The sequence below is a fragment of the Triturus cristatus genome, chromosome 10, assembly GCF_964204655.1.
Source record: "Triturus cristatus chromosome 10, aTriCri1.1, whole genome shotgun sequence".
In the NCBI taxonomy this organism is placed as follows: Eukaryota; Metazoa; Chordata; class Amphibia; order Caudata; family Salamandridae; genus Triturus; species Triturus cristatus.
The window spans coordinates 101,983,773-102,000,723 of NC_140593.1; the positions used below are offsets into that span (position 1 = coordinate 101,983,773).

The following is a 16,951-nucleotide window of genomic DNA, read 5'->3' on the forward strand; positions in this document are numbered from 1 at the left end:
TAGTCTTGTCTTTATCATTTGGCCCTTCTACACAGATGACTTTCATTTTTAGCCCTACATTCTTCTCGGATAATCCTAATTCACTGCTGATGTCCTCTTTAGACAATTAGCAAGCAAACTGGATTCAGATCTTCTCCGTCCTCCAACCCAAGCTGTGGAACTCACTCTCACCATCAATGTTCTTTACTTTGAATCATCTAGCATTGTACAAAGTGGACCTGGCTCTGACCCCATGACCCTCCCCTGAAGCCACAACAATGGCACACCAGTCCTACAACACAATTCACACTTAGAAGCAACAAAGGCGAACACAACACACTATGAGGCTTCTGTAGTGTGTTCTTTCAAACTCTGGTTTATTGTTTGAACACATCACAAACAGTTTTCACTTCAGAGTGTATAACACTTGCTTATCATGCACAACAGCTGAATAAAGCAAAAGGTGCTGAAAGTCAGTCTTCTTCGTGAGATGTTCACATTTCATCGCATTCTAAAAGTGTTCAGAAGAATCACTGGAGCAGAAAAAATACATCCACAGGGGACAATCTCAGGCCAGTAATGTCAACATGTTGTTTAGCAGCAAAGCTTCAAAGTGTATAGCATAAACCCCTTTCTACAAATATATATGTATATGTATGTAAATGTATGTACACCATTTACTATTTTCATCCTTCACTTAAGATGGTCAGACATGCTCCAAATTGTGACTGCAAATACTTTAATGCAGAATATGTGACAATTCCTTCCAATTGTCAAATATTATGGCATTTAGATTTGGAAATAGCAACTAGAGTACATTTGGAACCGATGGCCTGGATTTAAAGCGTTTCCTAATACCTTTGCATCCTAATACTCCTACACAAACATTTGGATTATTCAATAAATCCATTTTTATCTTTAAAGTGCAGTTTGTAGGTTACCCCAAGACTTAGAATACATCACATTGTTGTCACCACAGCCCATCAATTTCATGGGGAGGTCGGTGTCCCATTCGGGATGTTATGTGAAATATGCTGAGTAGAGTCTCTGTACAGTAATATACTTATATTATGTTAAGTTAAATGATTAAACTTAGATCCATGTGCAATATCGTTTGAAAAGAGTGGGGTTGGTGGAGGCAAAACTATCAATGGAGGTAACTAGTAACAAAACTATGGGATTGATTTTCTGGTGCTTCCAATCACATTGCTAAATTCTACCAAGGAGGCTCACCATTCATGGTTCAGGCAAATCTCCTTCAAAAGCAGCAAATATTATATCAGTTGTACCTACAGAAGTCCTTCATCATTTCAGACTGAAGGCTAAATTTGTCAAAGATATGTTAGAGAAGGATGAACATGAATAGAACCCTTTTAATCATATCTATTTCATATGGATAAGGCATGGAGGTGCACCCTTTAGAGAGATGAAGACTGAATAAGAGAGAGAGCGAGAGATAGAGAGGAGAATCCTAGGGTAAAAGAATTGACCAGGAATAGATAAGTGACATTGATGCTCTCAGGGGCTTTACTCTCTCCTTAGATCACTAGCTTGTCTGATCCCCTTATACTAAATATATGCTCCTCCACCAAATATCTCCAGAAAGAGCCACCTGGGACTGGCTGGCCACTTCCTACCTACCAAATGCCACATGTGCATCTGTGCCATAATCCTCACTTCCAAAATCCACTGTTGAGTTTGTTACAGCACAGCTGGCAGATAAAACAATACAAGTGTCACAAAATAAACTCATTTAAGCACTTGGGATTTTCAAACTTTGTGAATAATTAAGCGAATAAATGAATTTCTTTAATTTATGTGAGTATAAGAGGCTGTTACCCCTCATGTTACATTCTTAATATACATTAACAATTAGATGATAATTTGATAATTTAAGAACTAACTCGTGAAGGCAATCAGGATATGTGCCAACATTGAAAAGAAGCATGAGCACAGAAAACCAAGGTATGGTAGAACTGCTCCTGCCAGCAGGTGGCACTGCACTCACAACATGGGATGGCCAGTGCTTTGAAGGCTCATGCTCTTCTCCAAGACATTATAATGCACTTCCAAAATCCACTGTGAAAGAGGATGCTTAGCGCTCACACAAGGAGGCTGTGCACAAAATCCCTGCAAAAAGAAACCTCACAAAAAGAGACAGCCAAGAATGGACTACTCAAAGAACATCTGTGAACTACCATATCCTGTTTACCCACTCAACCAAAGGTCTGATTTGTACAAATATTTTGAGACTTTCTGCACTGGGTTTCATCCGGATAAGGGAAAACCTGTGTTATAGATGTTCATTTTTTCCCTTAGTTAAAGTTCAGAGAGTTGTAAAGGATATCCAGTTTCTGTAGGTCTAGTATACACATTTCTCAGAGGTAAACCCAATGAGTACTGGTTTTCTATCCAACTTGACTGGTGGTAAATCAGCTTTTTTCCCAGTAGGTGGAAAGGACACTAAGGTGAAGTGGAACATGTTTTGCATTCAATATTATCAAGCTGATACATTTTCAGAGATGAACTGCCAGTCAGTGAAGACTTATTTGTAAACAAACACGCGCCCGTCAAACCGCTATCGGCTGATCCATACACTAAAAACAGCTCAGTCAAGAAAATGAGTTTAATAAAACACGAAAACAAAGTATTCTTGGGAAGGGTAGACACCACTGATTTGTTCATGTCCGAGAACCATCAATAATCCTAAGTGATGCTTCTTACTTGAAACAGTTGAATGCCTTTGCAGAAGAATGTGTAGCCCATGAACAACAAGTACCAACCACACTATAAGCGAAGAGAAGCATTGGTAAAAGAAAAGAATACAAAACACAAGTAGGAACAAAAGTACATGAAAAGCAAAGGAAAAGCAAATTTATAAAAATGCAGTAAAAGCTATACTAGTTATTGTATAGCTTAACATATCCATGGAATAAGAGTTGTGTCTGATTGCCTCTGAAACTGGAAGACATGTTGTGATGTATCTACTTTTCATCAATAATCAACGTTTCACAATCTACTCAACAAGTAGGAAACCTCTGATGAGGTGAAGTGAGTAAAAGACCTGAGTATATTAGTCCTGCGACAGCAAACTACCTGAAACCTGCAACAGAGTGCAGACCACACTTCCTGGTAAACACAGGGGCACCTGGCAATGAATGTAACATGGTGCTTTATATTTGTATCCATATATCCTTCCTTTGTCTTGTAACCCTGCATCTAAAGTACACTATGTAGAAAAGACAATCTTTCCTCCTGTCTCAAAATAAACCCTAACAGACTGCAGGCATTACTTAAATCTTGAAAGACAGGGACTGCATTACAAAGGTGGCAGATGTCCCTTCCACCCTATTACAAGTACTTTAGACTATAATGCAGCCCTTGTGATACTGTGGACAGACACCAGCGATGTTTGTGACTGAGTACCCTGTATGCCAAACTCTAAATTAGGCCCCATGTCACCAACTCTTTTTTCTTTCAATGGTGATTTAGATAATTTATCAATCTTTTCTGCCTCATGCATCCATATAATTTTCTCTCCAGAAAACACACGCAGACACATATAATACTGAAAATCCTAAAGCTAGCAGCCTTTGCAAACCTGAGTAGAAAAACATCTGAAAAGTGAGTAGGGCGACTAGGCCATGGTGCGGTACAATCTCTAATAGTGCAGCTGGACACGACTGGGGGACACTGCTTTCCCTCCATAGTGCCAGCATCCACACAGAACATTCTGATCTTCAAGGAAAGGTTCTCCTCATAGCAAGTCCACACCATGGATATAGTCTCAGAAGACAGATTCTTGTCAGTCCTAAATATTGAGCAGTGTTTCCCTTTGGCAATTAACATCATTGCGTACAGCGGCAGTTTCTTAATCTCTCTTTAACAGAGTCTTTTGGTCGTCCCTTGAGCCATCATCGTCTGTTGGGCCAGTTCTTGCTTCCCCAAGGATAGGTATGGTACCTATGAAGAGAAGAGAAAAACAGAGATGTGAAGCCAGTATTCTGCCACTGACACATACAACATTCCACACATCTGGGTATGAACACATTTAGATGTCTTCTGTCATGGAACAACCTTTCTTCAAGATGAGTGTACACCCTTCCTTTTCACCCTTCCTGGCCAAGGACTGTCCAAAGACTACCTAGAAAAAAACTTTTTTATAACATGGTATTTCATTTTTTGTCAAATAATATAAATTAGCAAACTGCGGATTAATCATGAGCTATGTTGGTTTCAAACTTTAAATCTATTTTTAAAAAAAACCACTAACATTTCTTTCATTTGATCAGTTTTAGAGCCGACTCAGTTTCTTAAATGACATCCCACCAGTATGTTGTACAGACATCAACATATGTTTTGGTCCTCTCCATACAATCCATCCACCAGTAACCTTTCAATGAAGGATTTCATCTGTCTTGTCTGTAACCCCTCGGCTCCTTGCCTTTTCTTCATGCGGTTTTTTTCAGCCCATATGAGGTTCTGTTAAATGGCTAACAATGTCCTCCTGCCTGCCTCACACGGATGACAAGTGTGAGTGTCACCCAGGTCGGCCTACGCGTCAACACACATCTATGTGTACCAAGGCCCTCAATCTGAGTATTTAAGACCCTGGAATGCGTGTCCTAGTAATGAGCCAGATTACCAATCTCCTTCCCTCCCATTCTTACATGAGCACATCCTACAGAGGCCACCATCTTTGTTGTATTCGTACTGGTGAATAGCTATGCTAATCTCCAGATAGTCATTTACATTTCTTTGCATTAACCACAAGTAACCAGGAGTCAGAAATTATAACCACTCAACCTACGGACTGCAGGACAAATACAGATCTCTACACCACGACTAGCCTCATCAGGAAATACCACTAACCTACTACTACTTTATAGATTGATCTTATTGTGCGTAATTCAGTATTATGAGCTTCGAGGGACAGGTCCTCTGAAAGGCTTTCAAACTCGTTTAGTAAAAGAGCTTTATCTGCTCTTTTGTGGATTGCACCTATTAAGTCTAGCTCCAAACCAGTGACTGGGGGGCATATCAACAAGGAACAGGGAAAATTAACGCTAAGAGCGCTTAGCGTTAATTTTTTTAACGCCCGCTATCGCTGGATAATATCGTCTGGTTATCGCGTTATTAAAAACGCTAACCGCCTAGGCAATAAAAAATCCAGCGATAGCGGCATTTTGGGAGGTTATCGCTGTTAATGCAGCGATAAAACTACAAGGATAGGGATATCCTTGTGCATAGCCCATGGTGGATTTGGCCATGTAATCCACCTCCCATTGGATTACATGGCTAAGTCTGAAAATTAGCAGACGTAAAAAAGCAGCGTTAACCGTGGTTAGCGCTGCTTTTTTTCTCTCTAACAGGGTTAGCGTGAAGCTTGATAATAGGAGAAATGTCGCTTAGCGACATTTCTCCTATTATTTTGTTCTGGAACGCCCACTTTGCATCTCATTAGAGATGCAAAGGGAAGCGTAGGGAAAAAGGGTGCTAACATGCGATTTTGCATGTTAGCACCCTGTTGTTGATAGGTCGATATTTTTATCTCCGCTTCTTTGGCTTTTAAAGCCAAAAAAGTGGAGATAAAGCCCTTGTTAATATGCCCCTGGGTCTCTGTGTATTTTCTGTGTCTTCCATGCTCACAAGGACACCAGCAAACGATTAAAAGGTAGCAGCGCTGTTTCTGGAAAATGTGGCGGAAGCTATGGAACCTAAGAAAAACAAGACCGAGGGGACCGCTGGATTCTCCAAAGTAGATCTATTCGACAAACTAAGAAGTCCAACCCTACCCCGATTTGGATATTTATACAATACATTAGTCAGTTTAATGCCTGATGATATGCTTATCTCCGCTAACAAATGGCAAGTCAAATTGAATACGTCTTTTAACACCTTTAACCAGGCAGTACAATTCGCCAAGAGTGATTTACTTTCTGCTAAACTACAGGCACAATTTTATAAAACTGCATTTTTTCTATATATCACTCCCAGTAGAGTTGCCAAATGGGGAACAGGGGCAGGAACGCTATGTCCCAGATGTTCACAGTTTAGTGCAAATTCGATACATATGTTTGCCACTTGTCCCCAACTTACACCATTATTGGGTCAGATACAAGACTTCTTTAACAAAGTTTTTTCTCAAGAAATTCAGCAAACTCCTACGACCATTTTATTAGGCATACAAGATAAGATTAGCAGAAAGAATGGAGGTGCACTTAATTTTGTCGCTATGACCATACTACGTTTATGTATAGCCTCATCCTGGAAGGACCCTAATCCTTCACTATTTTCTCATTGGCTAGCACGACTGATTTCTGCCTGTCATATGGAAAAGGTCATCTATTCCAGAAAGGGAAGCCAAGGAAAAAAGACGGGTCTTGTTATCTGGCAACCTTTATCTGATTGGCTTAGATAGATAGACATAACGGGGTATCTGAAACAAAAGCAATAACTCACGCTCAGTATTCTAGGCCGGATATTTAAATACGCTAAACTTAGAAACATAGTTGATACTTAAGCCCTGGAAAGTCCACCTCGGTGGAATTTTAGTGGATTTATAACTTGGACACAATTTTATGTATACCTTCTTTGCCATATAGGATTTAAATGCATACGCATAATACACCATAATCCCTATGAGTGCAAATGTTTGTATAATGCTACTTTTATCATCCCTTATCGCTTACCTTTAACCACTGCTTTGTTTACTTTTGAAACATTAGACATTGTATAATTGTAATAGAACACTCGCCACCACGAGTCTACTCCAATGTTTTTTAGCCATGGGGGTGGGGGGATGGTGGGTGGGGTCCCGGGCGGACTTGCTCGAACTGGCTCTTTATCTCTGTATTATGACTTTTGTACCTTCAATAAAAAATAAAAAATAAAAAAAAAAAGGAACCTACGAAAAACTGAGCTCTTGTTGCTGCCATTGATTTCATTCACATTCCAGAATTATCTGAAAGCTAATTTGAAGCCATCCATTAGAATGAAATATACGAGAATTAAGTTCCAACTTCTGGCTCCAGCAGATCTGAGAGTTAGTTGGAAATCACAAAGCCTCCTGTGCTACAAGTGATGCAGAGCTGTGGATACAAGTCTGAATCCTTTTGCTACATTATATGTTTGATCATGTTTACTAGATGTTTGTACAAGATTATTAAGACTGGGGCTCCGCACTATATAAGATGCTACTAGCATAAGCTTGCATCCTGGATAATGATACACAACTAATTTGCAGGTTACAGAAGTACTTTGAGTTAGCATGAAAGTACAGAAACCATGGAAGGAAACTCTTAGATTAAAGAAAGCTATCATTGCAGTCATACAACCAGAACTTGAATTTTTCACATTCGCATCGAAATGGCTCGTATTATAAAATATAGAATTTTAATGATGTTTAAGTAAATTTTTATGTAAAAATTATGAAATTGAGGGATTCATAATTAGCCCAATAATTAGATTTATCTTCATTTTTACAAATTTAATTATTTTGGTATGAGAGAGAATGTGCATTTCAATAGTCTTATTTCTAATGTTCAATCAATTTTTTGTAATGATCTTTATTAATAACACAAAAAAACTAAGTTTCATACATTAGCTTTCTCTTTCACAAGGGGATTGTTTTGAATTTTAGACTAGTAGAGATCCACGAGTTGGGCTGCTGTTTGAATAGAGTATGTTAGAGATGGTTGAATACTGGTGCGGATCATGGCCTAAATGCACACCCCTGTGCTATATGGGGGGTCCCACACTTCAAGGGCCTCATATTGAACCTAAGGCCATTGTGTACTCATGAGATGCCACAACATTTGGACCCTCTCCTCACCACATTCTAAAATGCGCCAGGGTTGGTACAAACCAACCTACCTTTAAGTGCTGACATCCCAGTTCCTTCTCTTACATTTTGTTTCAAGTAATTTAAAAGTCTTAAAAAAATACCCAGCCAATGTAGTCAATCTCAGATATGCGAATGACATTGTTCTAAAGGTCTACATAAGTGTATTGGTGGATGACTTTAGTTTGATAATAATTCTACATTTCGGTATCAGTAAAGTGCTTTTACTTATTTATTTCATGCTCTGTATATCACTGGCACGCCGTCTTGATGCATCGTGGGTGAAATAAGGTTCATTTATTGACTGGTGAGGTGGAACCTCAATAATGTAAAGTCCGGATACTTCTGAAGTGTAATTTAAGAATAGGACACGTTACAACGCAAACATTTACAACACATGTCTTTACAACTCGGTTTTTACATCGCAACATCCATTACAACGCATGATTTTACAACGCATGCCATCACAATGCATGCTCGTTTATCATTGAGGATTCCACAGGCAGATACTGTATCCAACATAAAAAGTGTTACTGAAGGTAAGTAACTTGTTCTGATGGATACATCTGCTTCTGGATTCCTCCCCTTTTGAATTGAAGTCCTAGTCTTGCTCGCTTCAGAAAACTCCTGAAGACAGAATTATTCAAGGCTTGAGCTATGGGAGTCTGTGCTGGTCTGTCCCGCTTTCTATGTTAGCACGGAGATACCCCTTCGGGGGTGATTCCTGCGCTCTATAAATTCCCTACATACATACATACAAATAGTCCTGCACTTGGAGGAGGGTGCCTTCCTACTTATACTAAAAGATCCTGAAACACAGAATGAGCAAATTGGCCGACCCTCCTCACTTCTGAATCCAAGCAGTAATGCTTTGCAAAATTATGGAGGGAGGCCCTAGTTGCTGCTTTGCAGATGTCAACAACAGGGATACCTCTAGCCAAAGCCGAAGAAGAAGACTTAGCTCTGGTAGAATGAGCACGAATACCTTCAGAAGGCTCCTTCTTGGTCAAAGCACAGCAAATCTTGATGCAAGGATTATCCAACTGGACAGCATTCTTTTGTCGACAGCTTTGCCCTCCATCTTGCCCACATATCCTATAAAGAGTTGATAATACAGCCTGAAGTCCTTGGTTCTATTCAAGTAGAAGCGCACTGCCCTTTTGGGATCCAAACGATGAAGTCTCTCCTCCTCCTTAGAAGGATGAAGGGGAGAGTAGAAAGTAGGTAAGTTAATGGACTGCCCCAAGTGGAATGGAGTGACCACCTTAGGCAGGAAAGCAGCCGTGGTCCTAAGAACCATCTTATCTGCATGGAAAGATGTAAAAGGAGGTTTGGCACTAAGAGTCTGCAACTCACTCACCCTCCTAGCGGAAGTGATTGCCACTAAAAATATAGTTTTAAATGTGAGAAACCTTAAGGGGCAACTATGCAAAGGTTGAAAGGGTGAACCCATCAAAAACATAAGAACTTGTTTCAAATCCCACTGAGGCATAATAAAGGAAGTGGAAGGAAACCTATTAGTGAGACACTTAATGAATCTCATATCTATAGGAGGTTTAAACAGAGAGGGTGATCTCGCAAACACAGAAAAGCCAACAAGGCAGATAAGTAATCTTTAACAGTTGCCACAGCACAACCCTGTTGCGCCAGGGGATGAGAAAAACTCAGAACATCAAATAAATGGGCATTCAAGGGATCAGCTGATTTCTCTCCACACCATTTCACAAATTTAGCCCAGCCCACCTACCAGCATAGGTAGATATGGTGGAGTGTCTTCTGGCCGATAAAATAACATCCACCACATCCGATGGAAGAACTCAGGTTCAATCTCCAGGCATGAAGGTGCAAGCACTAGAAGTAGGGGTGTTGAATCTGGCCCGGCAATTGCGAGAGGAGGTCTGCCCTGAGAGGGAGACAGAGTTGAGTGTAAAATGAGAGGTAAAGAAGATCTGTGTAGCACACTCTTCACGGCCAAACCTGGGTGATCAAAATCACTTGGGCCCGGTCTTGGCGAATCTTCCACAGAACTCGAGGAATCAAGGTTATGGGGGTGAAATACGCAACAAAGCTGTAAGCCCCAATCCAACTAAAACGCATTCCCCAACGCTCCTGGCATTGGATCCTGGAGACTGCAGAACGACAGACAGTGCACATTCTCATGAGTGGCAAACAGGTCCACCCAAGGAAACACCCACATCCTGAAAATGTGAAGTACCACCTCTGGACAGAGACACCACTCGTGATCAGCCAAACATTGCAGACTGAGACTGTCCACATGCACCTTCAGTACTCAGGCCAGATTATGCAAATCTGATGGTCCTGAGCCCAGGACCAGAGTCGCAGAGCCTCTTTGCAGAGAAGATACAACCCTACACCTCCTTGTTTGTTGACATACCACTTTGCAGTAGTGTTGTCTGTTAAGACTTAAACCGACTGACCTCGAAGGGAAGGGTGGAAGGCCTTGAGAGCCAAACGTATCCCCCGCAATTCCAGAAGATTGATGTGAAACCACGTTTCCTCTGAACAGCAAAGACCTTTGACCTCCAGATCCCCCAGATGAGCTCCCTTACCTAGAGTGGAGGCATCCATTATCACAGTGCCACAGGAGAAGGAGGGTGAAATGTCTTTCCTACGAGACAGTTTGCCTGAAACATGCTACCATTGCAGATCCACTGCGGTGTCTCTGAAGAGTCTGACCAATTCCCCAAGATCTCCGTTGCGTTGAAACCACTGCCTGTGGAGGCACCACTGGAGGGCCCCCATATGCCAGTGTGCATGATTGACTAGCATGCACAAGACCTTCAGGACTCGAACAGATGCTCCATTCTGAAACAGTAGAATCATAGACTGGATGTCCTGAATCCTCTGTGGAGGTGGAAAGGCACGACTCAGTGTAGTCCAGTACTGCCCCAATGAACAGGTTGCGCTGAGAGGGCTCCAGGTGAGATTTGGGTACATTTATCGAAAATTCAAAGCTGAACAACAGCTGTTTTGTTACTTGCAAATGATGCAACACTATCTCGGGTGACCTTCTCTGAGCAGCCAGTCGTCCAGATATGGAAACACATGAATCCCTGATCTCCTGAGATGTGCTGGCATCACTGCCATCACCTTTGTGAAAACTCAAGGTGCAGAAGCAAGGCCAAACTAACGAACGGCAAACTGATAATGCTGAGCCCCCACCATAAAATGGAGATACGTCTGATGCAAATTCAGAATGGGAATGTGAAAAAACGCAACCTGAAAATCGATCAGCACCATCCAGTCTCTCTTCTCCAGTGCGTGAAGAAATTGTGCCAGGGTCAACATTTTGAACTTCTCCTGCTTAAGGTTAAAATTCAAGATCCTGAGGTTGAGAATCGGTCGTAAATGACCATCCTTTTTTGGAATCAGGAAATACAGGGAGTAGCACCAATGACCCCTTTCCTGCTCTGGAACTATCTGAATTGCACCCTTTTGAAGCAAAGACAGTACTTCCTGCTGGAGAAGAAGAAGATGCTCTTCCGAGCAAAGGCCTTGACGGGGAGGGAGAGAAGGGGGGCATACCCATTTCATATGATGTTTAAAATCCAGAGGTTTGTAGTGACAGACCTCCAGTGAGGCCACCCGTGCGTTTTTTGGCCATGCATGTTGTGCTGCCAATACACCAAGTGGGTACTTCGCAGAGCCATAGAAAGGGCAGATGGGTTTACTAGAACCCAAACCATCGCTGATAATATCACTGAACCCGGTGATATCACTGAGAATGAGACTAGAATCATTATGACATTTAATTCTGACTCTGGTAACATCAAACAGATTTTAAATAAGAAATGGGACATTCTTAAAAATGTTAACACCATAGGAGCGACTCTTCCTAACAGACCCAGCATTACTTACAGAGGGGGCAGGAACATCAGGGACCTATTGGTGCATAGTGATATCACCATACAGCCCAACAAAAATTAACATGGGCTGTGTGGGTTCTTCCCATGCGGCTGCAAGGAGATAGTTCAGTTCCTTACATGCAGTTCCACGTTTGTGATTTATGCGATTGAATGCCCTTGTGGGCTATGGTATATTGGCAGCACAAAATGCATGGCCAAAAAGCGCATTCTGGAACATAGTAGAGCCCTAGCCAATAACGATGAAAAATACCCTGTGGCACAACATTTTTATAACAAACATTTCTCTAATCCTGCCCTGTTGAGTTTTTTGATTTTGGAACACGTGGACAGAAATCCCAGAGGCGGGAATAGAAATATGAAACTCAGACAGAGAGAGTCCAAATTGATTATAGAATTCCAAACTAAAGAACCGGGGGGTTTAAACTGCGATGAGGAATTGGCAATCCATCTGAAAGATGATCATCACCATGATGTAATTTGTTTAACTACCTTTAATCACAGCCATTTCCTTTGATCATGTAGATTATTTCAGGCCGCTCTTGTTCCTATATTTTCCTTGTATTTAGGAAGAAAAAGCATCACTGCATTTTAATGTTATCTTAACGTTTTTATGATATGTCACTAATATTATGATTCTGTTCTGTTCTCTTTTGTTTTATTCACAGGAGGAAAGGAAGGGGCCCACTCACGGATATTCTTCTTCACGGGCCTCCTACCCTTTTCCCCTCTAGTCTCACATTTTCACAATTCAGACACAGGCTACTATAAGGACACGTCTGCAACATCATTTGGGGCAGGGTTTGTCAATCTATGTATATATACATCGTTTGTAAATTTGTGTTATTGCCCTTAGATATTTGGAGGGATACTCGGGCACTGGCCCAGTACTGTCAATATGAACATGCCATTTACGTATGTCCCCCCTTCTTCTGTTGATAGATATGCACTGACATGGGACTTCCAATACGCACATGCTATTTACGTATGCCCCCCTTCTTCTGTTGTTAGATATGCACAGGCATGGGACATGGGATTGATTTATGCGCTATCAATTTCTACTTTGAGTTGCCTTATACTGTATGTACAGTGGGTGAGGAAATACATTGAAGCTTCCCACACTCTTTCCAGTACTATTTCATTCTGAAATGTTCTTGCACTTAGCGATTATTTTTGGCACTTGCCTCTTGCAGAATCTGGCATACTCTCTGGCAAGTACAGAGTGGTTACATTTGTGCATTAAGTTAAAGGATAAGGTTTAACTTAAGAGATGATGTTTGTGAGCATATTATATGCAACATGACAAGTTGCCCGCAAGTGCGCCATACCAGCCTTTATAGTGTCTGAACACCGGACTGATAGAGTTATTGAATTTTGGATATTTTACTCGTATTATGACAGATTGCTGATTTACGTTTTATTTTTGCGTTTGTCCAATCAACTGTTACTTTCATTTTTATTTCCAGTACTGAGACATGTTTCGTAACTTGGAGACAACATTTGGGGGCATGGATTGTGGGTGAATACATGATCCTTGCAACAGGGCAGTGCACTATTCAGTATTTTGCTTATTTCAAGATGTCTGCGAAAAGAGCTGAACTTACTTTGTCCCTCATTTCTGTTGATGACATGACGTATGACTTATACGTTGTTTATAAATTGTGCACATTTCACGTGATCAAGGCTTTTTTGCAAGCCAAAACGTGTTGTGGTGAAATAAACACCTTGTGGATACTTTAAAGTTACGGAGTCTGTTTTGTCATTGAGAGCGCACTTACTTGGTGTCGTTTTGGATTAATTTACCAGCGCGCTCCGCCGGTGTGTGCGCCACTACCTCACGGGTCCCTGGCAGTTGGAAGGAGCAAAGGACTTTTTGTGATATATATATATATATATTCACAGAAAAAACCATAGGTTTCAGGCACGTTATAGTTAGGAATTAGCATTTAAAAAACCTCAGAAATTCACTGAAAAAACCATAGGTTTCAGGGGTGTTATAGTTAGCTGGACTTTTCACTTGTACAAAACCATTGAAATTCCCCCGTTATAGTTAGTTCAGCTAACTATAACTCGGGCGCCCGCAATGCACTGCTGATGACGTCACATATTACATCACTCATGACATGGTCAGTGACATCACTCATGACATCACTGATGACATCTCAAATGACATCACTGATGACATCACTGATGACATCATCCAGTGAATGTGTGTTTTTCTGAAAATTAAATATGTTTTATATATGTATATCTCAAGGTCGATGGAAGAATAAATGGGTATATAAGTGTCTAAATGGATGATTTGTTTTTGAAAAATTGATTGTGTAACTGACTGATTAAGTGTATCATAGTGAATACATGGCTTAGTGAGTAATGTTTAAATATGTAAATATCTGTATCAGTCTCTCACTTTGTGTATAAGTGGCTGCATGGGTTGGTGAGTAGCTACATGGGTGTCTATATAGGTTATTAGTTGGTTTTTTGAGTATCAGTCTGAGTGTCTGCATGGTTCGGTGGGGGGTATTACGTAGTGCATAGGTGCATGAATGAGTGACTCACTGTTTGTATGTGTTGAACACAGCATGTGTGCAGGACTGTATGGGTGGATGAGTGTGTGTATGGGTGTGTTAGTGAGTGAATGACTGTCTCAATAGTGTCTTTATGAGTAACTACATATGTTTTAAACTAGTATATGTGACTATTGGTGTATATATGTGAGTATATGTGAGAGTGAGAGATTGAAAGAGTTCCTGTATGAATAAGTATGTGTTTCTATAAGTGATTGTTTAAAAGACTAAGTATGTGTAAGTTTCCGTAGAAGTAAGTATGGTGGTGTGTGTATAACTGTATATGCAAGTAAATGTATGTTTGATTCTTTATTAGCATGAGTGACTATGTGTGTGAGTAACTCTATGGATGAGTGGCATTGTGTAACAGGATGTATAGGTGTATGAGTACATATGATGAGTGAGTACATGTATGAGTGACTGTATAGGACTGTTGGTGAATGAGTGGATGTGTATGTGGATCTTAGAATTACTGAAGAGGTTGTTGTAACTGGTATTGGTATGTCCATTGTTTTGAAAATTTTAGTCTCTATTTTTGAATGTGTGTATCAAAGGTTATATTAGGGTGAGAGGAGGTCTGCCACTCTATCACAAGGATGATGTCATCAGTGATGTCATCAGTGATGTCATTTGAGATGTCATCAGTGATGTCATGAGTGATGTCACTGACCATGTCATGAGTGATGTAATATGTGACGTCATCAGCAGTGCATTGCGGGCGCCCGAGTTATAGTTAGCTGAACTAACTATAACGGGGGAATTTCAATGGTTTTGTACAAGTGAAAAGTCCAGCTAACTATAACACCCCTGAAACCTATGGTTTTTTCAGTGAATTTCTGAGGTTTTTTAAATGCTAATTCCTAACTATAACGTGCCTGAAACCTATGGTTTTTTCTGTGAATATATATATATATATATCACAAAAAGTCCTTTGCTCCTTCCAACTGCCAGGGACCCGTGAGGTAGTGGCGCACACACCGGCGGAGCGCGCTGGTAAATTAATCCAAAACGACACCAAGTAAGTGCGCTCTCAATGACAAAACAGGCTCCGTAACTTTAAAGTATCCACAAGGTGTTTATTTCACCACAACACGTTTTGGCTTGCAAAAAAGCCTTGATCACGTGAAATGTGCACAATTTATAAACAACGTATAAGTCATACGTCATGTCATCAACAGAAATGAGGGACAAAGTAAGTTCAGCTCTTTTCGCAGACATCTTGAAACCTTACACTCCCCAGCACATATTTTATATTACAACTTTAGAGACTAGTTAGGTTACACAACACTGCCCTGTGCATATTACACTCCAAGGCGCATATCGCATAGCACGCGCTAGTGCCTGTGCTATCTCGCGCTCTCCAATGAATCTGTCATTGCGCACAATGTATTGCATATTATATTTCACGCCCGGTTCATCTTATATCACACTTTTTGGTGCATAGTTTATACCATACACTATATCTAGTTTTCATTTTCAATCGTGCTCTCAGGACTATGTTCTATATAACACTGTGTTCACCTACCCTTTTCACGGGCATTACATTTTGCGATAGGGGGTGGAGGGTCAGGGGGTGTTTCTGCCAAGTGAGCCCGGAGTCACAGTCACAAACGTCCTCTTCTTCCTGAATAAAAGTGAGATTATGCTGCATACTTGTTCATATTTTAAGTAGTTCGCACAGACACAATGTTTTAAAAACAATAAAGTTCCTAATACCCGCCTTCTCTGAACAGTTAGCTTGCTGCCCCATCCCCTTCCTCCCTATCCTCTGTTGTGTGAATCCATGGACTAGCCTCCTCCCTCCTGCCATGCATGGTCTGATGTGCTGCCACTGCCCTCAGTATGATGTACCAGTCCACTCCTCCTGCCCTCCATTGCCCAATTCTATGCCCCATCATTGACCTCCTGCTTAAACTCTGTGCTTAGCTTGCTGCCCCTATTCTCCTTCCCCCTGCCCTCCGATGTCTTTGTGCATGCCCCTGCTCCATCCTTTTTGCCCACCATGTCCCATGGACCTGCCACTCCTATCTACTCTGAGTGTTCTGTTGAGCTGCCACTCCCCTCCCACCTGCCTAGCATTGTCAGATGACTGTAACCTGTCCCTGTCACCTCCACCCTGCCTGTCCACATGCCATGCCCCTATCCTCTTCCTCCTGTCCTACATGGTCCATTGTACTGCCACACCCTTCTGCCCTCCCTGGTCTGTTGTGCTGCAGCTGCTCCTCCTGCCTGCCCCGTGTGGTCTGTTGTGAGGTCCCTTCCCCTGAACTTTCTTGTCTGTGCACAGGTCCTGACCCTCCCTTCTATCCTCCATCGTCCTTTGTGCATGCCCCTCCACCCTCCTTCTTGCCCATCATAGCCATTGTGCTGCCACTAACCCTCCCACTTGCCATGCATGGTCTTCTGTGCTGCCATGGCCCCTCCCACCTTCCCTGTGTGGTCAGTTAGCTGCCCCTGACCCCCTCCCACCTTCCCTCCATGGTCTGTGTGTATGCCATCACAGTCTCACTGTTGCTCTTCATGGTGTGTCTTGCTTCTAGTGCCCATCCTGCCTGACCTCCATGGCTAGCTTGCTGCTCCTGCCCTGCCCCCTTGCCCCCAGCCCTACTCCCTCCCTCCTGGCTTGTCTGTTCCATTGTAATGCCCCTGATCTGTCCCTCCTGCCCTTTATGGTCTGT

At 41.7% G+C, this 16,951-nt stretch overlaps 1 protein-coding gene across 1 annotated transcript in view; it reads right to left on the reverse strand.

Annotated features, from left to right (window-relative positions):
* Window positions 1–351: 351 nt before the first annotated feature.
* NEK10 (NIMA related kinase 10) overlaps window positions 352–16,951 on the reverse strand; it is a 1,348,206-nt gene continuing 1,331,606 nt past the window's right edge. The window contains exon 37 of the mRNA XM_085630543.1: window positions 352–3,942. Coding sequence (XP_085486669.1) covers window positions 3,894–3,942 — 49 coding nt within the window. The 3' untranslated portion in view covers window positions 352–3,893. The remainder of the gene's footprint in view (window positions 3,943–16,951) is intronic.